The sequence below is a fragment of the Dipodomys spectabilis genome, unplaced genomic scaffold (genome assembly GCF_019054845.1).
Source record: "Dipodomys spectabilis isolate Male_0828 unplaced genomic scaffold, ASM1905484v1 ptg000147l, whole genome shotgun sequence".
Classification (NCBI taxonomy): Eukaryota; Metazoa; Chordata; class Mammalia; order Rodentia; family Heteromyidae; genus Dipodomys; species Dipodomys spectabilis.
In genome coordinates this window covers 12,833,197-12,860,454 of record NW_024870824.1, presented here as the reverse complement: position 1 = coordinate 12,860,454, position 27,258 = coordinate 12,833,197, and the positions used below count along the sequence as shown (strand labels likewise).

General features: G+C 42.5%; 1 protein-coding gene across 1 annotated transcript in view; it reads right to left on the bottom strand.

The window, feature by feature from the left end:
- Sh3rf2 (SH3 domain containing ring finger 2) overlaps positions 1–27,051 on the bottom strand; it is a 133,509-nt gene extending 106,458 nt beyond the window's left edge. The window contains exons 1-2 of the mRNA XM_042692098.1: positions 26,970–27,051; positions 25,450–25,935 (exon numbers count right to left, since the gene is read on the bottom strand). Of these exons, the coding sequence (XP_042548032.1) occupies positions 25,450–25,827 (378 nt within the window). The 5' untranslated portion in view covers positions 25,828–25,935; positions 26,970–27,051. The remainder of the gene's footprint in view (positions 1–25,449; positions 25,936–26,969) is intronic.
- Positions 27,052–27,258: the final 207 nt, after the last annotated feature.

Sequence of the window (27,258 nt, the reverse complement as noted above, 5' to 3'; positions counted from 1 at the left end):
TAATTGTTGTAATTGTATTATCTACATAGTCTTTCTTTATTTCTACAATCTGGGGGTACTTCTAGAGTTGAGAGAGTTGCTTCTTCAAAACAGATCTCATATATGTCATCTCTCTCTCTCTCTAGCTCCATGGCCACTATCCCTGCTTGCCATGTTCCTCTCATCCCATCTTGTCCTCTTCAATTTTTCTCACCAAGGAAACTAGAATAATCTTTAGAAAATGAGAATTATGGGCTGGGAAGGTGGCTCAGTGGTAAAGCGCTTGCCTTGCATGCCTGAGGCCCTGGGTTGAATTCCTCAGCACCACATAAGCAAAAAGAAAAAAAAGCCAGAAGTGGTGCTGTGGCTCAAGTGGTAGAGTGCTAGCCTTGAGCTGAAGAGCTGAGGGACAGCGCCCAGGCCCAGATTCAGGCCCCACGGCCAGACCCCCCCCCCCCAAAAAAAAGAAAATGAGAATTATATTTTTAAAAAGGAAAAGAAAGAGAATGCAAATCATGTCTGGTGATGGTGGCTCATGCCTATAATCCTAGCTACTCAAGAGGCTGAGATCTGAGGATCCCAGTTCAATACTAATCTGGGCAGAAAAGTCTGAGACTCTTATGTCTAAATAACCAGCCAAAAGCCAGAATTGGAACTATGACTCAAGTGGTAAACACTAACCTTGAGCTTAAGGCCCTGAGTTCAGTTTTATTACTGTACCCTGCATCCCAGCAAATTGTTCCATATTAGTCCTGTTTATAGATTTTCAGTGGATTTCCATTTTTAAAAAATCTAATGGGTCTATGTCCCCTTCCCTGCCCAGTGACATCCTTTCCTCTTCTTTACAAGATCTGAAGACATGCTAACAGGTTAACTCCCTCCCTGAAGATTTCTACTTGGTGTCATAAACATCTGCCCAACTCTTCACTTCCATAATTCTTATTTTACCCTTCCCTCCCTCAGAAGGACCTCTTCTGAATCCTGATTCTCATTTTAATCTTTTTTTTCTTGACTATTATCCCACTTTTCCTCTCCTTTTACTCCTTATTCCCAATCCGACTTTAAATTACACATTTACTTATATGTTTTACTAATAAGCATCTCTTGGATAAGACTGCCCAATTCTATGAGAGTGTCTTCCTATGTTTTTCTCCACAGTGTACCAATGCCTAGTAGTCTATGTGGTAACTCAGTAAATATTTGTTGCAAGGGCGAATGACATTTGAAAAGTTGTTGTAAGCACTGATTACCCTCCTTTTTTTCCCCTTAAGCTTTGAGAACCCCATCATGTCCAGTCCAGTGTGCTATGCTCAAAAGACAATGTTTGCTAAAAAAAAAAAAAAATTGATTTTCACTTTCTTTTTCTTCTCTTAGTTTAACAGAAAACTGTCATCATGCTAGTCTAAGCCAATGATTGCTCCAGCCAGGAACATAAGGGGATGATGTACAGCATAGCATGTCAGCTGACCATCTGCCTAATCCAGGTCTAGTAGAACCCTATATAATGAAGTGAAGCCTCACCACATTTTGCCCGAGGCCTCTCCATATACCCAGACATAGCCTGGGGGGAAAACAATGGACAAGACAGGACAGGGCCACTGTTTAGGAAGAAAACTGAAAATGTTACTCCTGGTGATTGAAATAGAATTCTTGTCAGTTTTGTTTTTCTTTTGAACAGCTTTGTCAGAAACAACAAAAGCCCCCAAATGAGTTTGCCATGCCTTTTACTTTTTCTTAAAACATGTGTAGTCTCATCTTTCTACTGCAGCAGGCTTTTTGAGAGCCTGTCGTGGTGACTTAAGGAGCCAATCAGGATGGACACAGGGCAAGCCACGCCCCTGTGAGCCTTTTTGCTGTAAACACAAGTTAACCAGAACTGCAGTTTACAGATTTCTTAGTGGTGTAGAGAAGGGAAATTCCAAGGGATCAAAGAGTTGGGGTAAAGGTTGCTTGATATCTTTAATCCAGCTCTCTGGCTTCCAGGGATTTACAAACTGATTACAAGTGAGGGTTGGAAGATTTGGGTATCTGACAAACTAGCCAGACCAGTAGTTTATATTAAAATAAATTCCCGATTATAGTTTGAAAGACTTGTGTTCTAACTGTTCTCAATATGGTTGTGATATCTTCCAGCATAAAATTTTTGGTCACCAACTGAATTCATCATAATCCCTCCATTCTTTGGAAGATTTTGTAATTGAAACAAAAAGGAGGTTTATGTCAGAAACTATAACTCTATGAAGTCATGAATCCACACATCTATCATAGATCCCGAATCTACTTTCCGCAAGCTATTAAAAAAAAAAAGAGGTGGGCTTAGTGGTATATAATTATAATTCCAGTACTTGGGAGGCTGATTCAGGAAAAGTATGAGTTCAAGCTCAGAGTGGGTTTCATTAACAACAACAACAACAACAAATGAAAAAATAAATAGTTGTTGAATAATAAGTCTACCCTTCAACCCTCATAAAACTTTTTTTGTTGTTGTTGTTGGCTGTGGGGCTTGAACTCTGGGCTCTGGGCATTGTCCCTCAGCTCTTCAGCTCAAGGCTAGTGCACTACCACTTGAGCCACAGCGTCACTTCTGGTTTTCTGGTAGTTTATTGGAGATAAGAGTTTCTCAGACTTTTGTGCCCGGGCTTGCTTTGAACCACGATCCTCAGATCTCAGCCTCTTAAGTTGCTAGGATTACAGGTGTGAGTCACCGGTGCCCGGCTCCTCATAAAACTTTTAAACCATTTATCATGTCGCTGCCCTTTTTTACTCTTGAGTTAGTTTGAGAAGTTATTTTTGCAAACTACAACTGAAAATTTCCTCATTGTTAGGTTTTTAAAAAGAGGTGGCCGAGTAAGAACAGCATCAGCATGCACGTGGTATTCAGGTAAGGGGTAGGTTTATTCAGTAGACCTGCTGGGACCAGGCAAGGTTGGCAGTCCATGTGGTTGGCAAAAGAGAGCGTTTGGCCCGGGTTAGGCCTTATATAGGGTAGGGGCGGGGAAAGGTGTGTCCAGGTAAAGGGAAGTGGGACCAGGTAAGAGGTGGGACCAGGTGGGAGAAATGTGTGGCCACATCAGATTCAGATGTGACCCCAGCGGATGCAGATGTGACCTCTTCCAAGTGTCCCAGTTGCCTAGGTAACGCAGGTACTGGGCGGGGTCTGCTCGACATCCAGGAATGGACCTTACACTCATATGCAGAGCAGCTAGACTATTGATCAAGGGAAGTTGTCCCTAGACAAGTTGGTCTAACTAACTGGTAGCTGACTGCTTTGGTCAATTTTTCTATGTTGCTGAATTTGTTGTGCCTGCTTCATGTAAAATGATACATCAAGCAAGGATATAGAGAGTGTGGCCCAGTCGCTGCTCAGACTCCTGGTTTCTTGTTTTTTTTTTTTTCAGATCAAAGCTAATAAAATTCGATGACTATTCATCATGATTATGTCCTGCATTTTAGGGAGCTGAGAACTTGCATTCCAAAGAATCCTGAAATAGTTTCTTATCTGCCCCTAGAATCCTGTTCATCCACTTCTGATTTTCCCTCTCTCTCCTCAGTCCTGAAAGAGCCACAGAACACACCCTTGTGAGACATAAGCACATTCTAATGAGTCTCTACATCCTTATATCTATTACAACTCAGGGAGACCACCACTGTGATAGTGAAAGATGGTCCCCTCAGGGTTTTCTTCGACTACAAACTCTTTGGAATAGGCATGGAAGAAATAAATGAGGATGGATGCAGGGATGCAACAGCTCCTGAGAAATCCCACTGTCTTCAAGAATGTTAGCAATTCGCCCTCTTCATTTTATCTCCATGGGCACCTTTCCAAACGTCAAGGCTGGGTGGTGTTCGCTGTGGGAGCATGTGTTAGCAAAACTCATTTCAGCATCTGTATAAAATTTTCCATCAGCTGCTTGCTGTTATCTAATATCACACGATCAGGGAAGCTCTTTGAGGGACTGCATTTCAGACTCCAGCCCCGGTTTTCCAGGAAACTGAGAATTATATTTGCTAGCTGCTTTGCCTATTGGGTTCTTTTTGATCCCAGTTTTGACCCTGATAATGTATCTGTAAGTGCCAGTAGCAATTTTACATCCTGTTAATATTCTTCCCAGGTAAGAATCTCATTTTCTGTTTCAGTAAACGTTTATTGGTAAAAATATCAGGTTTCCACTTTTCAGAAACACTGTAACTTTTTCTTCTTTCTCATACCACCCCCCCCCCCCAAGAGTGGTCTAGACCTGTAATTCTAGCTGTTCAGAAGGCTGAGATCCGAGGATCCCATTTCAAAGCCAATGTTGGCAGATAAATCCCCAAGAATATCTCAGATTAACCAGCAAAAAAACAGAAGTAAACTTGTGGCTCAACTGGTAGAGAACAAGCCTTGAGTGAAAAAGCCAAGCAAGAGCTCCAAGCCCCAAATTCAAGTCCCACTACCAGCACCAAACCAAACCAAATCAAACCAAACCAGGTATTAGCTATAAAAGTTGAACAGAAGCAAGGCAGGTCAGCCTGCTTATCTTGAAACAGAAGTTCAAGACTTAAGGAAACTAACAGGGCATAGGACTTTAATTCCATCATAGTTTTGTCAATATTAGCCACAAAGGAGTCTTGGGACTTACAGTCAGGGTTTCTTTGTTAAGAAGAACAAAGATCATCTGTTAAGATGATTCTGGATTGTTTAGTCTAGCAATATTAACTAAGTGCCAGGCATTGAAGCAGGTGATATTGAAAAAGACTCTTCTGAAGTGGTGGAGCTGAAACTAGGTAAATCTGAGCTGTTTTTTTTTTTTTTGTGCTATGTTCCTTATAACATGTGTGTTATTTCTTTTTCCCCCCAGTGCTAGGGCTATTACTTAGGGCCTACATACTGTCGGTTAGCTTTTTTGCTCAAGAACAGCACTCTACCACTTGAGCCACAGCTCCACTTCCAGCTTTGTGGTTAACATACATAGGAGTCTTATGGACTTCCCTGCCCCAGCTGGCTTCAAACCATGATCCTCAGACCTCAGCCTCCTGAGTGGCTAGGATCACAGGCTTGAGCCACTGGCACCCGGGTTTATTTGTACTTCTCTTGAATGCTGCATGTGGATCCCTTTTCTATCTCTGGGATCTCACCCTCCGAATGTGTTTTGGTAGCTTGTGGAATCTTCAAATTCAAGATCTTGAAAATCAAGTGGTAACCACATTGCGTTCAGCTAGGAATCTAGGCTTTGTCAATTTGTTGTACATGACTTGGGTTTCCAATTGGGAGAGGACCAAGGAAGACCCTTCGCTTCTCAGCTGGAGGTGGTAGGGGCTTCAGCAGACTAAGTTCCAATGAAAGAGCCATGGTAGCAGGAGCTCAGCATTTGGTTTTCTGGGGACATTTTTCACCATTAGGATAGCCTGCCAGGAGTCTTTCCAACTCTCGCAGATGTTCAGTGAGTTGCCTAATAACCTTTTTTTGTTAATTCTTCCTCTTTTGTTTAATGTGCAATGGATTCGATTGTTTGCTATGGGGATTCACCTTCTTCAGTACCCATCACAGAAAATACAACTTACAGATGGAGAGAGGGAGGCCAATAAATGCAAAGAAGTAGACTCAGGGAACACCACCGTGATCTTCTAGAGCTGTCTGACACCAGCTCTCACTGTGAACTTCCCATTCTATGAGCTACTTTGAAGTGATTTCTGTCACTTGCAATCAAGAATTCTGGCAAACACAGATGAAAGCAAATGAATATTATGTATCAGGAGTCTTGAAAAATGTTCATCCTTCTGATCTTATAATCTTCTTTCTATTCTTTGGAAATGCTTTTAAATGTTGAACTCAAATTGATTGTTCAGATTGGACAAATGGTTACATAAGAAGTGTGAAGAGGGGCACTTGCTAACAGTGCATGTTCATCTTTTTTAATATACTATTTGTGTTGCTTTGTAAAGATATTTTAAATTGCTGCCTTAGTTTTTTTTTTTTTTTTTTTTTTTTTTTACCTCACTTTATTGCTTGCACCTTGTCCTCTTCTTGGCGTCTTGGGAAACTGCCCTTTGAGGCTCAAAATTAATATAAACCGTGGAACCATATAAATGTTTATTTGCTTTTTTCCCCCATTCTAGTCTTAGGGCTTGGACTCTGGACCTAGGCTCTCTCCTTGAGTTTTTGTGCTCATGCCTGGTGTTCGACCACTTGAGCCACTTCCGCTTCTGGCTTTTTTTGGTGGTTAATTAGAGATAGGAGTCTCACAGACTTTACTGTCTGGGCTGGCTTTGAACTACAGTCCTCAGATTTCAACTTCCTGACTAGCTAGGATTATAGGTGTCCAGCTTGTTCATTTGCTTTTGAGACCAAATCAAAATTGTGCACCCATGCAAAACACACATGGATACAATCATATTTCAAATGGGAGTTTTTAGGCTACAACCTGGTTTGGAGGCCTCTGACCCAAGTTAGGGAATCAAATTCTAACCTCCTGTGTAAGAGGCCACTGTGTAAAATATGAAGTGAACACATAGAGTCAGAAAACCTGGAGTTAGTTCAGTGCCTGAGTATATTCACTGACAAACTCAGTGACCTTAGAAAGCTACTCTTTGAATTGTCTTACACTTCTCATTGGTGTAATAAGGCATGAAAGCAGATTTTTTTATAGCCCATTTGCAGCTCTCTGCACCTGTTTTATGACTCCTTATCAGGTGGCATTTTAAAAGAAAGGTTGCAAATAGCTTGGTTTAAGAGTACCTCAGCTGGAATACCCAGTCCAGATCTCACCTCAGGCAGTCATGGGGAACACTTGGCTTGGATGTGTTCTCCTTTAAGAAAATCTTCCCATAGCTGGGTGCTGATGTTCACGCCTGTAATCCTAGCTACTCAGGAGGCTGAGATCTGAGGTGGCTCATGCCTGTAATCCTAGCGACTCAGGAGGCTGAGATCTGAGGATCACGGTTCAAAGCAAGCTTGGGCACGAAAGTCCGTGAGACTCTTATTTCCAATAAAATCCTCAGAAAACTGGAAGTGGTGCTATGGCTCAAGTGGTAGAGTGCTAACCTTGAGCTGAAGAGCTGAGAGACAACGCCCAGGCCCAGAGTTCAAGCCCCACGACCAACACAAAAAAAAAGAAAAAAAGAAAATCTTGCCATATCTTTAGAACCAAGTCTCCTAAATACTCTCAAAGATGTGAGCCGGACTTCATGCAGATTCTGCTACTGGAGGCAGACAGTGGACTCCCTCAGTTGCCTGGGATGACATCCTGATTCAATTATCAACCATTTGAAATAGGTATGATGATTTTCTTGGGAGGAAACTGAGGCTGGAAGAGTTCTGGTGCTTTTACCTTGTAAAGAAAGAAAGCTGAATTCAAAACACCACTTTTCAGTTGTAATGCTTGTGATGTTCCCTCTGTCTGTCAACACCCTGCTGATGAATACTACCGAAGAGAACAGAGAGATACACATTGAGAGATGGTGACCAGAGGTGCCTTTCCATCTCTTAATTTGAATGCTACCATAGAACCACCTTCAGGCATCAGCTCTGGCCCAAACCAGCTTTGTCTTTTGCTTTTCCTCTGTCTCAGCTTCAGTCTTTTTTTTTCCTATAAAATGAAGGCAATGTAATAGAACCTGTATTGCCTGGAGTTTGCAAGAGTTAAATGCAGCTAGTGTACTGAGTTTCAGTAGTCAGCGGTATGTAAAGGGTCCAATGTACAGCAGCAAATTCTATTGTTTCTACTTCTTGATTTGCTGTTCAGTGCAGCCACTTCTCCCCACCCCTGGGCCATTGTAGACCAGCCACACTCCGGAGACCACAGGTGGTCTTCTACTTCCATTCTTATCCCTTCAGTTCATTTTCTACACAGGAGATGACACAACAGGTGGAACTGAAAAATCAGACGAGATTACCCTATGCTTTAATCTTGAACTTGATCTAGAATCAAAACACATTTTTAACCTGCATTTCTTGGTATCCTTGACCTTCCTCTTACCTTATCTCCAGTCACTGAGCTCATTGCTTATCACCCCTCAAGCATATTGGTCTTCCTCGAGGTTTTATGGCTCAGTTCCCTCAGTTTCTGGAACTTGGAATTTATCAGTTTGGTCTAGTTCTGGGAACAAGTTCAGAATATATTTCCTAGGTGGAAGTCAATTCTTTGCTATGTCCTGGGCTGTTCCTCTTATTCTTCAGGAATAACACAAGTGCCTCTTGACCCTAGAAAAGCTCTCTTTGACCTTCCTGATCAAAAGCCATCCCTTCCATCCACCCTTTCATCCTCTTGCTTATTCACTGAGCAAATATATCACAGTTGGTGATTATTTGGCTAGTCTGTGGGTATGAGTGAGAGACAGAGACACAGAGAGAGACACACAGAGAAACACTATTAGTTCTGTGCCCATATCTTTTCAGAGCCCTTTACCATTTCTAGGCTATTCAGCTCATTTCTCTGGTAGCTAGTACCTGCAATTCTGTTGGAAGATTTCTCTTAACCAAAGACTGACAGGTATAAGTTATAAATATTTCCAGATCTCTCATCCCTTATTATCCTCAAAGGATTAAGCTTCCATGCCTACTGTGACAAATGGTTTCACCACACATGCTTTAATTGGCCACTGTGTCTACCTACATAATGTGCCTACTACCCACATGGTGACCTTGCTCCTCCTAAGTCCCAAGTAACAGTTTTTGTTTGTTTGTTTGTTTTTGAAAGGTTCTGGGGCCTTGACTTTATTAAGTAGGTGCTGTACCACTGGCTACTCCCCAACACACCCAAGTAATCTTGAAGCATCCAATCCTCTTTGGGGGCTCTGTTAACTAATGTCATCGATATTTTTGTTGTTGTTGTCATCATCATTCTAATTTATCCCAGCTACTTTGTTCACAGTTGTATCTTAGTGTCTAGCTTAGTGTCTATGCTGGTGGTGGTTATTATAAAACTGGTGAATCTCTTCTGTTCACTGAGCTTAGTTTACACCAGTACTCTACATGCATGCACAGACTGTGAAATGTGCTTTCTCAAATGTAAAGCAAAAAAACTTTTTTTTTCTCTTATATTGCTTCCAGTAGTAGCATGCTTATCAAGGTTTTTGTCCTAGCAAGTTTTGCCATGTTTCCATATAACTCTCCAGGAGGAATCGAGTGTGTCCAGGCCCTAGAGATATGAGTGCATGATTGTGTGAGCTTCTCTCTGGGAAGTTGGAGGTAGGGCTGAGCAATGGAGGAGGTGGCTGGCTGGAATGACCTTCAAAATCACTTTCAGATACTAAATACAAAGGACTTAGAGGATGTGTTCATGGTACCATGTATTTTGGAGTAGCAAGATCTGACCTAGTAACATGATGAGAGCAATTCATTAAGGGAAAAAGATATGTGCTATGCATACATAGTCTTTGCCAAAAGAGGCAGAGCTACTGTGCTGTAAGTTGGTCCAGAGGTACAACTGGATCTGCTTAGCTTTGCTTTGGCCATGCAACCCTCCTCTCTTAATCCTCAGCCTTCTTATCTGTAAAAGGGTGTTGTTGCTCTGTGGATTAAATAAGTTCTTTCATGTAAAGTATGACCTTTAGCCATAATGCCTCAAAAATAGTAGCTCTTTTTACAAAACCTTTACATTTATATATTTCCTTAAAAATCACAAAGGTGAATATTTGTGTTGTTTCTGCCCACTCTATAAAATCTTCAATTTGGGATGCTGGCACCTTGAGACTCAGAGAATTTGTGACTTTCTCAGCCACAGTAATTGCTAAGATTTATTAGGCACTAAGATATATTTCATGTCATGTGGTTAGTTTTCAGTTAAGACAGGATTGAGTTTCAGGCTCTATTTTCCTCCACCACAGTGGGCCATTTTGCCTATCCAGATGACAAGTTTCTATATGGAATGGAACATGAATATTTTGTTCTGATTTTGATTCTATTTCAGGAAAAGTAGACCAGTTCTGGACCATAGATCCTGATAAAATCTCCTCTCCAAATCTCTCTCCTTTACCCATTGAATTTCTCCTTGCTTCCCTTCCCTATTCTCTTTCCATCCTAGTTTTTGTTTCCTGTATCTACATCTCTCCTGGCTCTTTCCTGTCTTTCTTCTTTACCACCTCTCTCTACTTTTTCCTTACTCAGCTTCCTTTATCTCAAGTCACTCTCTCTTCACCTTGATTCATTCTGATGATTCAAATCCTTACATTTCTGACCACATTACCTAATTAAGATGGAGCTTGTCATTGACACAGGACTGCTGAGGACTAAGTTGTGCTCTGGAAACTTATCAACCATACTGGGTGCCAACAGGAATTGACCAGTAACAGCAGATAGGTCATGACACTACAGGATTCCAAGAGCATGTCTTCCTGGTTTTAGTCACCATTACTGACCTAGTCACTACTCAGTCCTTGCATTCAGGCAGCTCTGGTTCAATTCCTAGCTCTGCCACTTCATAACATCTGTAAAATGGGAAAAAGGCAAGGTTGTTGGTAATAGTAAAAGAAGACATATTTATTTTGTGTGGTGTCTAGAACATAGTATGTGCTATATGATGGTAATAAACACTTAGGTGCTGATTAACAATTATATCCACCTTTTTTCTCATTCCTTCCTTTTTCTTTCTTTCATTTCAGTCCTTCTTCTATCAATCATGCAGCCAGAATAAGTATTACACTCAAGAAAGTTTGCTTCATTCTCTAGGCCTTGAGATGGTCTCTGGATTCAAGGAAAATAGAAATGCCAAGATATGTCTCAATCACCAAGATTGGGTGATATTATCCAAAAAGAAATGCATTCATGGAGGGTGGGGGTGGGGGTGGGGATGGAGGGGGAATGCACTCATTACTGACTTATGGAATGGTAACTCCTCTGTACAATTCTTTACTACTAACAATAAAAAAATAAATACATGCTGTGGAGACAGTTCTCCATTACATTAAAAATTAATGAGTAAAAACAAAAGGCATCAAAAAATCTTAGTCTTTTAAAGAGTTCAGAAACATAAAGGAAGATAATAAAAAGAAATGCAAAAGCTTCCATTTTCTTATACAAGGGGATGTCAGAGGAGGAGGAGAGGTTTCTCTTTCTATTAAGACATCAGCTCCTGTCTCCTGTTTATCATCAACCAATAGGAAGGAAAGAACATGGCTGTCTTCTTCCATTCTTTTCATCCTATTCCCTCTTTTTAGCATGGAATCTATCTGTCTACGAGAACTCTCCATTCCAGGAATTTGGGGGATTGCCTCTCTTGCTTTTCCAGTGAGTGGAAAGTTTTCTCTTCTTTCCCCTCAATTTCTCTGCCATTCCTGTTTATTAAACAAAAGTCCACAAATAAGATTTACTCTTAGCTCATCCTTCTCCTACTCAGGCAGCTTGTTAATACTGCAGATAAACACTCTTCCTGAACTCATCTCTGCAGAGTTCTATTCCTGATCTAGTGATCCTGTCACATTGCCTTGACAACCAATAAAAATACTTGTTGGAGAATGGTGATATCATTCTGAGTTTTGCAAAAAAAAACAAAACAAAAACACAAAAGGGGCAACCTACTCAGAAAGCAGACCAGTCACTTCATGCCATCTGGTTCCATTCTTGATTGAGTTCTTTTTCATTACCCAGTTACCCCTAAAGCCCTTGCAAGAAACTACATGTCATTCCCAGAACAGCTGGCCTGGAGTTAAGAAATACTCTTGTCAGCCAGTCCGGAACTGGTCGGAACCAGGGGACACAACAATCAGTGCAGCTTCATTCTTCTAGTCTCAGGGGAGGAGAAGAGGGGTGGTTGTATGAAACCTCAGGGTCTTGTAATATGCAAACTCTACACATTCAATACTTATTTAGTGAGAGTTAGTTGCATTTCAGGTACTGTGCTAAGTACTGAGAACAAGGTATCTTCTTACCAGGGACCTTTTAGTCCAGTAGGAAAGCTTCTATGTCCAGCCTGTCATGTGATGTGGATGTGGGGGGACACCACCAGGCACCTGGGAACCTAAGGAGGTGACTTCCCAAAGCAGAGGCGGCTACAACAAGACCCGAACATAGACTGCAGTCAGCTATGTGGGGGTGACTCCTTGAGCAGGTGGAGGACCCCATTCTTGATTTCTCCAACACTGGCAGTTGGTAGCCAGTTTCAAGCATTCTGGAATAATTTGCTTTTTTCTCCTGTCTCTAGGCTAAAGCTCTCCTATTGGTCTTTCACAGAAGGAGAACTGTGAATGACCCAAGTTCTCTTGTGACTCTTCATGCTGGGCACATGAATGGCATATGCATACAGCTCCCCCAACCCATGGCATTGCTGAGCCATGACTCAACACCCAGAGTACCTGCTTCTTTGTGTAATCTGAGGTTTATAGTTCTAAGCATCATGGCTTTCCATCAATGACCGGGCAACAGAGATCAGATCACATGCATTAAAAACAAGGGCAATTTCAATAACGTTCTTGAATCTTCCCACAAATAGTACAGGGGCATCAAACTTGATCTGTAATAATATTCTGCATTTTGTTTTGTTAATACCAACACCAACAGAACATAAATCTTTTATTTGTAAGCAGAGTTATGAGAGGCACCAGTCATCTCTGTGCGTTGCATGGAGAGTTCAGTGAGAATCTGCAGATAGAAGAACTGAGTCCACTGAAGGAAGCCTAAGTCCTCCATGCAGGTACTCTGGTGGAATCAATTGTTCCTCCAGTGTTGTTGTTTTAATGCTGGAACTGAAGATTGACCTCAGGGCCTGAGCACCTTCCCTTATTTTTTTTTGCTTAAGGCTGATAGCTTGAGCTATGGCTCCACTTCCAGCTTTTTTGCTGGTTAACTGGAGATAACAATCCCATGGTCTTTCTTGCCCAGGCTGGCTTTGAACTGAATTGTGATCATTAGGTCTCAGCTTCTTGAGCAGCTAGGATTACAGGAGTGAACCACCAGCACCTGGTACCTGTGGTATCTTAACACACTGTGATTTTTTTTTTTTTTTTTTTTTGCCAGTCCTGGGGCTTGAATTCAGGGCCTGGGTACTGTCCTCAAGCTTCTTTTGCTTAAGGCTTACACTCTACCACTTGAGCCACAGCACCACTTTTGGCCTTTTCTGCTTATGTGGTACTGAGGAATCGAACCCAGGGCCTCATGCATGCAAGGTAAGCACTCTACCACTGAGCTACCTTCCCAGCCTCACTGTGATGTTTATTTTTTAAGATTTATTAAGTGTATCACAGCTGCTAGTTTTCATAGCCACCTTATGGTCTTTGAGGATAAGGATCATATTTCCTTTGCTTTTGTTTTCCAATAGTACTCAAAAAAAAAGTGAAGCATCTTGTTCAAAGGCATCCTATACACGCCTGCTGAATGAATGAAAGATAGGAAATATGAATGCTAGCAATGCTGACAGAGCTTAGTATTGGCAGAACCTGTGCATGATCAGTGCTATAAGAATTGTCTTCATTTAGTCTCCAATGACACCTGATTGTTATTATGCCATGTTTACAGCAAAGGAAATGGCAGTATATACCTGAGGTAAGTGCAGTAGCACTTTAAAAGATAAACCTACCTGGATGAGTACAAGCAGCTAGTTGGCCTTACCTGGAGGTTGTTTAGTACCAGGCCTTGGGCTAAGCCTGTTGTAGATATTGTCTCATTAAATCCTCCCCATAATCCTGTGAGGTGAGCTCTGTTATTTCCATTTTATAGCCATGATGCACAGAGCTGTGATGCTAACTTACCCAGAAGCCCACAGCCAGTACACATGAACGTGGAGATAGTCTTCAGAGTCATATTATCCTGCTTACTTATCACAGTGGATGCTTCATCAGAAGCAGCAGAAAACTAGAATACATATTTAAAAATTATACTGAAGCAGGGTGCTGGTGGCTCATCTCTATAATCCTTACTAATTAGGAAGCTGAGATCTGAGGATCATGATTTGAAGCCAGCTGGGGCAGGAACGTTTATGCGACTTTTATCTCTAAGTAAACAGCAAAAATCCAGAAGTGGAGCTTTGACTCAAGTGGCAGAGTGCCAGCTTTAAGTGGAAAGGCCAAACGAGAGCATGAAGCCCTGAGTTCAAACCCCAGTACTGGCACACAAGAACACACAAGTTACTGATTTTCTTTATTGGAAAAGAATTAAGCATCTATGTATAGATGTGTACACATCTATACATATAGTAGCTGAATGATTTGTGTGTACACATATCTACATATAAGTATATATGCATCTCTGTACATATGTGTATATGTAGATATGTGTAGACAAACATATGCAACACATATGCTTCTATAGCTGGTGCTGGGGAATTGGGAGAATGGGAAGTTATTAGTGGGTACAGAATTTGACTTTGGGAATATGACCAATTTTGGAGATGGATACGCAGCAAGGTGAACACATTTGATGATAATAAATTATACATGTAGAAGAAGCTAACATGGTAGATTTTATACTCTATATACCTCACCACAATGGAAAATGCAAGATTAGGGTCTTAGCAGAGTGAGAGGTACAGAAACACATCCCTACATGCAAGGCCGCTTTTTTCTTTATATATATGTATATATGTTTATTTATTTATTGTACAGATACTGTATAGAGGGGTCACAGTGACAATAGCAAGAGGCTGTTTTGCTTTCATGGTAGAAGCCAGGTCAATTCAGCTCATAGTTCAGAGGTCACTTCTTTTAGGGCCTCTTCCTTCCTGTCACTAGTCTTGCTGGGACTGAGTGCCAGTGAAGTTGTGATAAAGTATCTCCTCCAAGAACAAAGGAACACGTGGGATTCATGGTGTATGATGTAAGAGTTCAGCTATACCCATAGTGGCACTTCTGATCTTCTCTAGCTTAGCAATTTATGAGTTAAGCAATTTTGAACCTGGCTTGCTATTTTCCAGATATGATGTTTGTCATCCAAAAAAAAAAATCATTGAAGGAGGTAATTCATGCTAAAAGTATTTGAGTCACCACATGCATTATGCCCAACATATGCGTTATACCCAACACTGTTCATACCCCACATAGCTCTGTAATGGCTTAATTCACGAAGGCATCATTTCTGCACCAGGAGGAGTTATCCTGTGACTCGAAAGAGTGCATGCCACCCAGGAATGTATTTATTACTTTATGCTACCATTCAAAAGGTGTTTGGGGGGTCCTAATAAGGGGCAGGTTGTAGGCTAGGGAAAAGAATTGAGAATGATGGAGAGTTGAGCTAAATTTAACTATTTGAGGTCTGGAACCTGAGCCCAGAAGTATTCCTGGAGCGAACACGACAGGTACACAGGAAGTTTGTGGAATGTCAAGGCTCTGAGCTGGACCAGAGCAACAGTGTGACCCTGGGGACCGACATAGACTCCAGCTGCAGGAAGCTGCTCTGGAAGGAGCTGGTCTTTCCTTGCTCTATCTACTTGCTTTTAGTGCTCTGGCTTGCATTCCTAAGGGCTAAGGTTATCAGTAACCCGACCATTTCAATAGAAAAGAATGCCTCTGGCTGCCAGTGACATGGAGATGGCTCCTCAGTTTCCCCATAAGCTCCACCACCTACTTGGATCTCAGATATCTTGTTTGGTTGTATTGAATATATTGAGTTGCTGTAGATGCAGCCGATACACGATGGCATGTAACCAGTTTGGCACAATGGCTGTTGGAGAGACTTTATTACAGACAGCCAGTGATACACCTCTTCCCAATGGTATCTAGCCAGCTCAAGAGGAAGGCAGGTAGATACAGTCACCTGTCTCTTCTCTACCTGTTTCCTTCTCCCTCTCCTCCACCTTCCCTTCCAATTCAACATATCCCTGCCCTGTCCCACCTCTACTTCATCCCTTCCAATCACTAAACACACCCATTTTTTGGAAGTTTCTTTTTATTGACCAAGCTTCATTTCCTCCAAACTGAGCAAACTTACCACCTGAGATCTTCATATCCCATACTTTCTGGAGTTTATGGCTTCTTTGTCTTCATCGATGTCAGGGAGTTACAATTTGTTTGCAAGATATACCTTATTTTAGTCAGATAAAATTTGATGAACCTACATGCTATCACCTAAGCCACCTTCATAATTCCTCAGATGACTATAGTTTATAATTTTACCTTTTCTAGAATTTTATTTAAATGAGGCAACACTCCCTTCACATCTCAACATTTCTTAACCGGGATGTATCTTGCAACGAGCATCTAACATCACAGCTCTTTTCTTCAAGAGCCAAAAGTAGCCGGGCGCTGGTGGCTCACGCCTGTAATCCTAGCTACTCAGGAGGCTGAGAGCTGAGGATCGCGGTTCAAAGCCAGCCCGGGCAGAAGAGACCGTGAGACTCCTATCTCCAATAAACCACCAGAAAAAAAAACCGGAAGTGGCGCTGTAGCTCAAGTGGTAGAGCGCTCGCCTTGAGCTGAAGAGCTGAGGGACAGCGCCCAGGCCCAGAGTTCAAGCCCCACGGCCGACCAAAAAAAAAAAAGAGCCAAAAGTAACCAGACACTCCATCTTGCAAGGAATAATATCTTATGGTCAGTGTGCAGATTTCCAATTTAAACATACACACATATACAGAGGTAAATGTATGTTACACAAGTATACATACACACATACACCAGTGGGTATGTTTATGCATATATACATAGGTATGTATATGTATGTATATGTATATGTATATGTATATGTATATGTATATGTATATGTATATGTATATGTATATGTATATGTGTCTATGTGTGCTGACTACCTAGTTTGCCTCCTAGACTGATTTGGACAGTGAGTACTGCAGGGTGAGATCATTAGTTTGCCGTGCAGGTTACCATAGCACCCATAGCTGGAGACTGGTAGGAACAAATCAATGCCACAGAAGATAGTGATACTGAGTTTCACAGTGGACTGAAAGTATCTTTTGCATTATGACTGAACTTTTTCTGTCTAAAACAGCATCTCCAAATTTTTTCACAATCAATTAACATGACTAAGAGAGTAGGAAAGGAGTGAAGAGTGCTGACGTCACTGAAGTGTGGGAAAGGTTTCTTATTATAATCTCCCACTTGGAGAGTTACCGTTCATCAGCACGCTAAAAGTTTCTCAAAAGTCCTGCAGCAAGGTTCTGAAGCAAAGTGTTCATCTCTGTTTTAAATCACAGGTTTATTTGACCCTGGAGCCTACCCTGTGAAAAGATGGTCTAAGATATGAGTATGAACAGAAAGAAAAGGAAAGGCTAGAGGTAAGCATGGCTTCAGTGGCACAGTGCCGGCATGGCCACTTTGAAGTGGAAAAAGAAAGAAAGTGAAGGAAAAGAGATGAAATAAATATGGAAAAGAGAGAAAGCTGAGTACCAGCAGCTCAAGTAATTCTAGCTATGTAGGATCTGAGATCAAGAGGACCTTAGTTTCAGGTTAACCTGGGCAAAAAACTTCATGGGACCCCATTGTAACAGAAAGGAGCTGAGTGTGATGGTATCACCTGCCACGCCAGCTCTGCAGGAAGCTGAGATGGGGGAGTGAGTGTTGTGGTTCCAGGCCAGCTTGGGTGGGGGGAGGTTTATGTGACCCCATCTTAACAGAGAAAGTTGGGAGTGGTGGTATGCATCATTCATGCTAACCACTGTGGAGGTTTGCCCAGGCATAAATTTGAGACCCTATGTCAAAAATAGTGATGGAATAATGGAGCATTTGCCTAGCTAACATGAAGCCCTGAGTTCAAAACCCCAGTTCTGACAAGAATAAGTACATAGATGCAAGGGAGAAGCAGTTGAGTGTGGTTTTATTTGAGCTATTCTCCATTAAGCCCCACAATGTAAGGAGATCTGGATGGATTGGGTGAAGATGCTCTTCTCGAGCCACAGGTTGAACATGTACTTTCCCTCACTCCAAATCTCTTTACAGTATGAAGGGATACAGCAGATTTTCCTAAGAGGAAAAGAAAAATGACACAAAATAATTCATTGGCTAATTCCAGAGGCAACATCCAGCCAATGGATACAGTGGAAAGTTGAGGTTGAGTGAGATGAACCTCGTGTCCCACCCACCTGTCTGTACTGCTTAGCCATCCCAGCAAGATCAAGATGCTGTGTGAGGCTAAAGACCTTTCACCAATGAGGAAGTGATGCGGGTTGTAGACTATCTGGCTCCCTAATGGAGTGTGTCCTCCTATCTACCTGCAAGAATTACTCTGATGGCCTAAAAGATGGTAATGTCTTTCTAGAAATGGCATTGACCTAATACCCAAAGGTGAGAGGAAATCTGAGTGGCCAGCTGACAAGCAGGTAGCCACTAAAAGAAATATCCAAGAGTGCTTGTTCCTCCACCCAATATTACTTACTTTTTGATGTTTACTTCTATGAGTGTTAATGCATCTACAGAGTCGCGTGACAACCTCAGGGTCTGCCTGATCACTCCATAAAACTCCCTGCTGCCCCATGTGGTCCCTCCCTCCTGCAGCCATGACCCCAGGCATGACCCCAGGCAACCACTGATGTGTCTTCTATTACTACAGCTTTGTCATTTCAAAATTTTTCTTCCCTTTGGAAAATCCATTAAATTCCCTTGTTCAATTTTCTAATGGAGACCTCCAGGTTTTGTGGTTGTTTTTTTTTTTTTAATTGCCAGTTCAGGGCTTGAACTCAGGACCTGGGCACTGTCACTGAGCCTCTTTGTGCTCAAGGCTAGCATTCTTCCACTTGAGCCACAGCCCCACTTAAGGTTTTCTGGTGGTTAATTGGAGATAAGAGTTCATGGATTTTCTTGCCTAAGCAGGTTTCCAGCAATCATCTTCAGATTTCAGCCTCCTGAATAGCTAGGATTATGGATGTGAGCCATGGGTGTCCAGCTCCCATTTATTTTCTTTTTTCTTTTGTATATATGTACCCCAAACTACCAGTAGACTTTTTCTGTTGTGCCTGTTTTGTTATTTTCTGTTGCTGACTTCTCTTGGCACCTGGCCCTAAGCTTTTTGCATGCCCTGCTAATTTTTTCCTCAACAATTGCCTTATGATAGATGGACACATTATCACTATCACCACTTTACAAATATGGAAGCTGAGGATCTGAGATATTCACGAGAACTTATCTAAGGCCTCATAGCTAACAAATAATTGAATCTCAGCATACACTCACTGTTAGCAACTTTAAAAAGTGAATCCTTTAACACAGCATTAAAAGGGAGGGAACAGGAACTAGAGATTTGGAGCCATATATATATATAATTTATTTATTTTTGGTTGGTCATGGGGCCTGAACTCTGGGCCTGGGCACTGTCCCTCAGCTCTTCAGCTCAAGGCTAGCACTCTACCACTTGAGTCACAGCGCCACTTGTGGCTTTTTCTGCTTATGTGGTGCTGAGGAATCGAACCCAGGGCCTCATGCATGCAAGGCAAGCACTCTACCACTGAGCCACCTTCCCAGCCCTGAAGCCATGTTTTGTTTTTTGTTTTTTTAAATGTGAGTGAAGCTGGAGAATAATCTGGATCTCCTGACTTTTCAACCTTAGCTTCTACCCATTTGTCTCCCTTCACCTGCCACATAGGGTCCTTGCTGTCCCAGGTGGCAGCTGCCCGGTGTTTTCAGGACCTAGAGATGATTTTCATCCTCTTGAAAATTAAAAAAAAAAAAAAACCCACCCTGTGCATCACAGCCCAGAACAGAACATCTGAGACCCAGGATGGAGCCAGGCCACCTTCTGGTTTCTCCCTAGCCTCAATTCCCTAAAGTGCTTTCTGACCTCATTTTTCTCTCCTTGGTTGCTTTGCAAGACCAACTAGAAAAATTTCTAGGGCAAAGCCACCTGGTCTGTGTGCTGGTGGCAGGTGTGTTCTTGTTGATACAGGGTGAGTAAGATGGGAATGTGTGTGATTGGCACGATGCTTAACAATGTAGGGAGAAAGTCCAGCCCTGCAAAACCCAGCGTGGCAACCTTCATGCTGTGGAGTAGAGTGAAAGGCAGGGGAAGGGAAAGATGAGAGTTAATGAAGAATCAGTGATACTCAAGAAGTAGACCTATGCTTGCCGTGTGTGTGTGTGTGTGTGTGTGTGTGTGTGTGTGTGTGTGTGTGTGTGTTTTTCCCCCTTAAACTGGCTATTTAGTGAAGTAAGGTAAGTTAGAGGGTTTTCTCCTCCAATTAGCTCATAGCTCCCTAAAAGCCTTAGAAGGGACTTTAAATCCAGAACATGTGGGAAGAATCATCTATCTGAATTATGGCCACAGATGGAAATGGAACTAGCAAGACCTCAGGGTGCCAAAGATGGTCTCGCAGTGGCATTTGATTGATCAGAGAGTGAAAGAGGGTGTGTACTTCAGACTAGAAAGTGTTGAGTCACCTCAATAACAATCTCAGCTAATATTTCTTGAGCACTTACTATGAGCCAGTCTATGTACTAAGAGCTAATTGATATGAATCATCTCATTTAATGCCTTACCACAACCCTCTGAGATCGGTGCTGCTATTATCTTCCATTTATACATGCAGAATTGGAGGCCCTGAGGTTTTAGGTGCCTCGCCCAAAGTATTCAACCAAGGAGGGAGAGAATCAAGATTTGAATTTTGATAATGTTCAAAGTCTGGAAATTCTCCACTTCCCTGCTTTTATGGCCTATTCGAATGCAGAAATAAAAGGGTAACAGAGTGAGAAGGAAAGAGATTAGGCCTTCCTGAGGAACTCCTAATCTGTTTGAAGGCCAGCAGAGTTCCTTTAGCTGGAGGGCAGTGTGGGGAAGAAGGAAGGGAAGGGGAACAACAGAATGGAGAGACACAGGACCAGCGGGGAACCAATGTAACAGTGATATACACAAGACATGATGTTGGAAATGATCTGTACAACTTGGAGAGAGGGGTGGGTGGGAGGAGGGAAAGTAGGAGAAAATGGAGGGAAGGGGTAACAAGTTTGACAAGAAATGTACTTGTTACCTGACTTATGTAACTATAACCCCTCTGACAATAAAAAGGGGAGGGGGTGTGGAAACACTGTGATTTGCATTACCAGGGGCCTACCAGAGTTTAAGGAGCTTCCCTGTTGGCTTGAAATAATTGCATGCTGTAAAAACCTGCCACCATTTCTCAAGTTTTCATTTTACACAATCCGCTTGGGAGAGATTTAGATGTGTAGGCACAATGGGCTAATTTTTCTCTCTCTCTCTCTTGGGCTGGCACCATGAGGTGTAACTATTGGTTCCACCCTGGCACCCTGGCTGGCACAAATGCATCAGGCTTTCTTGAGCCAACAAAAAGATCTGGATGAGCTTGTTTTACAAACGAGCCAAGGTAGGTGAGCAGAACAGACTTTGGGCTGAAAAAGCTCAAGGGTAGGAAGTTAAATGAACTCTTTCAGAGTACTGGGTTATCAGCAAGTCTTCTGGAAGAGGTGTTTTGCAAAATGGGTACCCTGTGACAACAGGTTATTTGTGCCCTCTCAGGAGAGTACTTTATACTTAGTGTTATCCTGACCTGGATTCCCCATAGGCTGGAGTTTAATTTGATAATAATACCTATTCTGTTCTCCTAGAAGGGCTATAACTCTTCTGTGTTCTATAGAATGTCTCATGCTTGGCCAGGCACAACGAACAGTCAATAGTAATGTTTACTATGATAATGATCTTCCAAATGCCTTTCATCTAAACCTCTCAAAGTGCTTTGCAAACACTAATTAGTTAAGCTTTACAATGGCTTTCTGTTTTCACAAGATATTTTCCCATTTTACAGAATTTTAAATTGAGACCCAGTCAACTCTAAGTGGCTTGTCCAAAGTCACGAGGGGGCAAGTTTAAACGGATGATAATGGTGATGCTTTGCATATGCCTGGCAGATGTTTTCTAAGGCGATAGAGTCTGTTGCCAAGATCATTTCCACACTCTCCTAGAGGAAGAGGGGAGGTAAGGCAGCAAGTATTCCTTGCTGTTGGCAAGCTTCAATGAATAGAGGCAGAGAGGATGAATAACTCAGGAGGATTTCACTGAGGTTCTAAGTCCACACTTCTGATGTTCAGAACAGAATGACAGAGCATTCAGACCATTCTTGCTTCCTTTAACTGAAGGGTACATGGCGTCTTTCACATTTACAGGAAAGATAGTTACATTTTAGGGCAGAATCACCAGGTTGCACATTGGCACCATCTTTACATCCAAGGATGGTCTTGTTCATATTTCCATGGAGAGAGGCAAAAGGAAGGAGATGAGCACACCAAGAAAGGGTAGCTCAGGAATTGCAGGAAATGGAGTGGTGATGTTGTCAGTTCCTCCCTTGTAGTGAGCATCTTTACTAACCAGGCTCTGCCTAAAAGCAGAAGCCCTTCGATGTTTGCTTCTGTCTTTCAGCCTCATGACCTGCTTCTGTCCAGGGCAGTTCAGAAGATAGGTACCTTTGCCTGATGTTTTCAGGCCCTGAAGGAGAGTTCCAGGGACTCCTCTTGTCTTAATGGCTTTCTCTTACACGACCAGCTCCCAATCCCATGCCAGGGGGGACCCTGCAAATCTATGGCTTAAAAACTTACTAGCTGCAGATCCACTCGTCTTAGCAACATAGCCACGTGGAAAAAGATACAAATCAGAACAAAAGTACATTCAAGCTGGCAACAGTTCTTAGTGAATGATGACAATGATCCTGATAGGGAAGTCAGACTTTTGCAAGGCTCCAGTGGAGAGAGGTTATTGGGACTGAAGAATTCAAGGGAGAAATAAAGATCTCATGATTTCCCTCTTTGGATTAACTGGAATATGTCTATGATACTCCTAGCAGTGGATCACAATAGCCCAATTGCTAAGTGGATGGGACCATATATATAATGAAGCGTATCAACATGAACTCCAAGAATTGGAAATGAGGTTCTTATTATGTTCTATATGCAGTTATTTCTAATTTTTATATCTGTTTTAGTTTTCTGTACCCTTTGTCTTGTATATAAGCTTATCTGATTCATGGAAGGGAAAGGGAATCACAGAAAGAACAGGACAAAGCATGAACTAATGCAACAATGATACTCATGAACACTATGTTGGAAATGAACTTTAAAACTTGGGAGGGGGAAGGAGTAGGGAGTGGTAAACAGGAGAAACTGAGGGAGGGGGTAATGGTGTTTTAAAAGGAGCATATTCATTACCTTACTTATGTAATTGTAGCCCCCCCCCCTGTTCATTAAAAAAAGAAAAAAGAAAAAACAATAATTCAAGAGGGATTTCCTAACTCTGGAGGAATGTTTGTGAAAAGCTTGCCTCCTAACCCCACTCTATCTTTGTAGGTCTTGGAGATTCTGATAGAAGTCTACATCTAGACTAATGGAGAGACCTCAAGAAGTCTGAGTGCCCAGTCCTGTTCTGGAATGTAGTCTTTCACATACAACAACAACAATAAAAACATTTACAGTGAGAAAAGAAATCACACAATCATCCTTTGACACTTATTTTTGAGTATTTATACTTATCCCTACCCAATGGCTGGCTTAGAGATGCAGTGAATCCAAGGAGGGTTGAGCAACTAGAAAGAAAACTTGAGACAACTTCCAACTGGACACAAATCTTTCCTCCTGTGTGAGGAGAGTCTTACAAAACCATTACATTTTGGGCCTGGCTTACTTCACTTAATATAATTTTTTCCAAGCCTTTCCATTTCCTAACAAATGAGCAGTGTCATTCTTTCTGATGGAGGCATAGAATTCCATTGTGTGTGTGTGTGTGTGTGTGTGTGTGTGTGTGTGTGTATCACATTTTTTTGATCTATTCATCTACTGAAGGCCATCTGGGTTGGTATCATATCTTAGCTATGGTGACTAATGCTGTGATAAACATAGTTGTGCTGGTAGCTTTAGTATGGCCTTGTTTATGATCGTTTGGATAAGTGCCCAGAAGTGGGATTGCTGGGTCATAGGGGAGCTCTATGTGGAGTCTTTTGAGGAAATCCCATACAGCTTTAAAGAATGGTTATACAAGTTTATACTCCCACAATGCAGTAGGGTTCCCTTCATGGTTTCTCTTATTTGTAATAACTAGTATATGTCTAGGATAATCTTACTACACAAGCAGAAAAGGTCAAAAGCTATGTACATATGACCATATAAGATGATGCTATGTGAAATGTACTCCAAGATATGCACACAAGAGGTTTTTTCCTTTGTTGCTGTTGTTTTTAATGTACTATGCAATTTTTTGTTTCTTTTGTATGTTTTTCCCCCATGGTATAACCCCTGTTGTCACTGTATTTGATTCTGGTGCCTTGCATCTTGCATATTCATTTTTCTAATTTGGGGAGGGGAAGGGAAATAACAAAATGCTGAAACAAGGATATAGGTTGACCCATTGTAACAATGAGATGTACAAGGCACTATGTTGAAAACAAACTTTCCAACTTCAGGGGTGGGGCAGGAGAAGTTGGGGAGATGGGGAAGGGAGGATAGTAAGGGAAAAACAAAGGAGGAGGTAACAAAGCTCGATAGGAAATGTACTCATTACCTTACTCATGTAACTGTAACCCCTCTGTATAGTATCTTTACAATAAAATTTTTTTAATGTTAAAAAACACCCTGCTCTGCTTCAAAGCAGATCTGTTTGACCCTGATGGTGGAATTAAAGCTTGCTTTAGGCATGTCTTCAAAGTATACAGCTCTGGTTTTCGAGGTATGCCAACAATCCAAGCTACAGCTTTTGGTGATAACTGTATCAATCCTGGCTCTAGAAGTCACGGTACAAATAATCTTGCTGGACTTGCAAGGACAAGATTCTTCTCCAGAGTTAGTCCCTCTATAACATCCCATAGGAAAAGCCCTCAGAGAGCCCTTCCAGCAACCAGCTAGTAGATTCCCATTAATATCATTAATCCCATTAATAATGGCCTTTTGAGTGATCTGTGAGGTTTCACTGGGTCTGTTCATTTGCTTGTCTTAATTAATTAATTGACTCATTTGATTGCAGCCTATGACATGTCTATTGTTTTGGTCTATTTTATCCCTTTGGTAACTACGAATCGGCAGGGCTCTTTACACATCTGCTGTGTTTCATGGCCCTGCCATCATCAATCAGTCCACCCACACAGACAGTTCCCTCCTGCAGCTCTTGGGCGCCAGGTATCTTGAGAGCTTTGAACAGATTATGAACAAGCATTGTCATAATAGTGCTTTATAACGATGCATGGAAAGACTGATCTGGATAAAATTCAAACAATGCGTGACATTTTCAGCGGGGGCGGGGGAGGAGGTGGGGGAGAACTTCTCAGAGATCTCAAAAGCAAACCAGTTAGATTTTGTTTTCTTTTTCTCACCCTCTGGGCATTTTTCCAGGCACTGTTTTGGCCTTAGAGCAACAGGAGCGAAAGATCAAAACAAATACCCCAAACAGGCTATTCTCTGGACAAGAAGTCAGGAGAACCTAGGAAGCCTTTAGCAGTTCTAAGGGGAAGTGTCAGATGGATGGGATAGATAGGCTTAGGATTCAGCGTGTCTTAGGAAAGTGATCACTGCTTAGGAAACTTATCTCCGAGGAGCCCTTGGCAGCACTGTACATGTAACTCAGAACACACTACCCCTAGCCCCCAGGAAATATACATGCAAACGAGTACACACGATATTAACAAGCAAGATCTTTCTTACCCCATCCATGTGGATCCTGATGCTGGGCACTAGCCGGAAAGGACTGACCTGCAGACTTCTAGGATTGCTCCTGCTTTTCCTGCTCTCCTGTGCAGTCAGCACGGCAGGCCTGCGGAAGGAGCCTCCTCGCCCTGAGCTCTGTCCTGAACGCACTCCATCCAGGAGACGCACCAGCAGCAGGTTGGCTGGCAGTGCCTCGATACTGCCAATCACCAGGGTCCTGCATTCGGGACACCTCAGCTCCTTGTGGGCTTTGAAAATCCTCTGTAGACATGGTTTGCAGAAAGTATGCTGGCAAGGGAGGACTTTGGCTGTGACGTCGAGCTTTTCAAAACACACAGGGCACTCCAGAAGATCAAGTAACGTCAAATCATCCATTTTATTTTAAAACTCCAGTCCTGACCTGAAGGAGCAGGGTCCACATGGTAGGGGCAAACAGAGCCCAGGGGCCAGAGCTGGGTCTCTCCAGAGCCTCAGAATGCCTGCCTGTTTGGAGAGAGGAAGAGAAGGGGGAAAAATGTGACTGCTCTGGGAGGTTATGTCCCACCTACAAGGAGGCAGTGTCTCATAAGGCATTTTGCAAAGTACTTTGTTCTGGAATGGAGCTGCAAATGACTCATTCTGATTCTCTGATTCAGTCTAGCAGGTATAAGGCTCACCTCAGGCTCGCTGCACGTTGCAGGAACCAGAAAGAGCTCTGGACAGGACTGGTCACTGCCTCTTTGTGTCCTACCAGGGCAAGGAAGAGAGAGGCAGCAATTCTCCTCTGTATCTACAGGACTTGGAGGGGGCTCCTACTCCTGCCTGGAGAGGACAGTCAGGCACAACTCTCCAAGTAAAACCCTCTCCTTCCCACCTGCAGAATGTAATTTCTGTGACATTACCTTTCTACGCCCCCTTGCCCCCGCTCTATTTAAGTCTCTTACTCTTTGCATCATAGGCAGATAAGTTCAAGTAGGTAAGTTGATCTGACTCATGCAGCTATAAAATTATTTCCTCCAGAATATGCCTTTCTCCACTTTTTTTTTTTTTTTTTGGTTCTAGCAATAAGCAAGAAAAACTCCTACACAAAAACTATTTTCAAAAGTTGTTTTGCCTTAAGTTATAAGCCAGGGTACTGGGAAGCTTCATTTCCTTTTCTTTCCTTCTCCTCTCCCTCCCTTCCCCCTCTCTCACCTCCCCCCCACCCTGGTTGAGTAACTTCGACAATTGTTCTCAGTTTCACCTGAAGCAGGTAGGAATTCTGGATTGTGGTTATAACCCATAAAAACTTAAGAGGAAGCAGCAGGTAGGCAAGGGCGCCTGTGTGTGGTCTGAAAAATAATCCTTGGTTTCAGAAACAGTTTCTTTTGGATGTCGGAAAGGAAGTCTCCAGTCTAGAAAAGTCTCCTGGGAAGAAGTCAGCTGTCCCTCACAAGCGCCAAGGCTCGGGTGGACGCCAGGGAGGTTTGGCAGGAGGAGCCATGGCCCCACAGCTAGCAGGGTAGACATGACACAGGGGCAGGGAGATGGCGTCTCACCTTTCCAAGCCTCCTTTCCAAAGTTAGCGCGCGGCAGCGCAGTGCAGCTCGGGGCTGGCAGGGTAGGTGTGCGGGACCACTGACCTGGTGCCTGAACCCCTGCGGAGCCTAGGTCTCCCGGCCTCCATCTGGTCTTCTCCCCAATTGCTGCTGCTACTGCTTTGAAAACTTCCACAACTCAGAGACCTACTCATTTGAAAGGATCGCCTTACCCAGCCCTGTTAACGCTTTCGTTGCTAGGCTGCTACTGCCGCCTGCCTGCCTGCCTGGCTGGCACACTCTCCCTGGA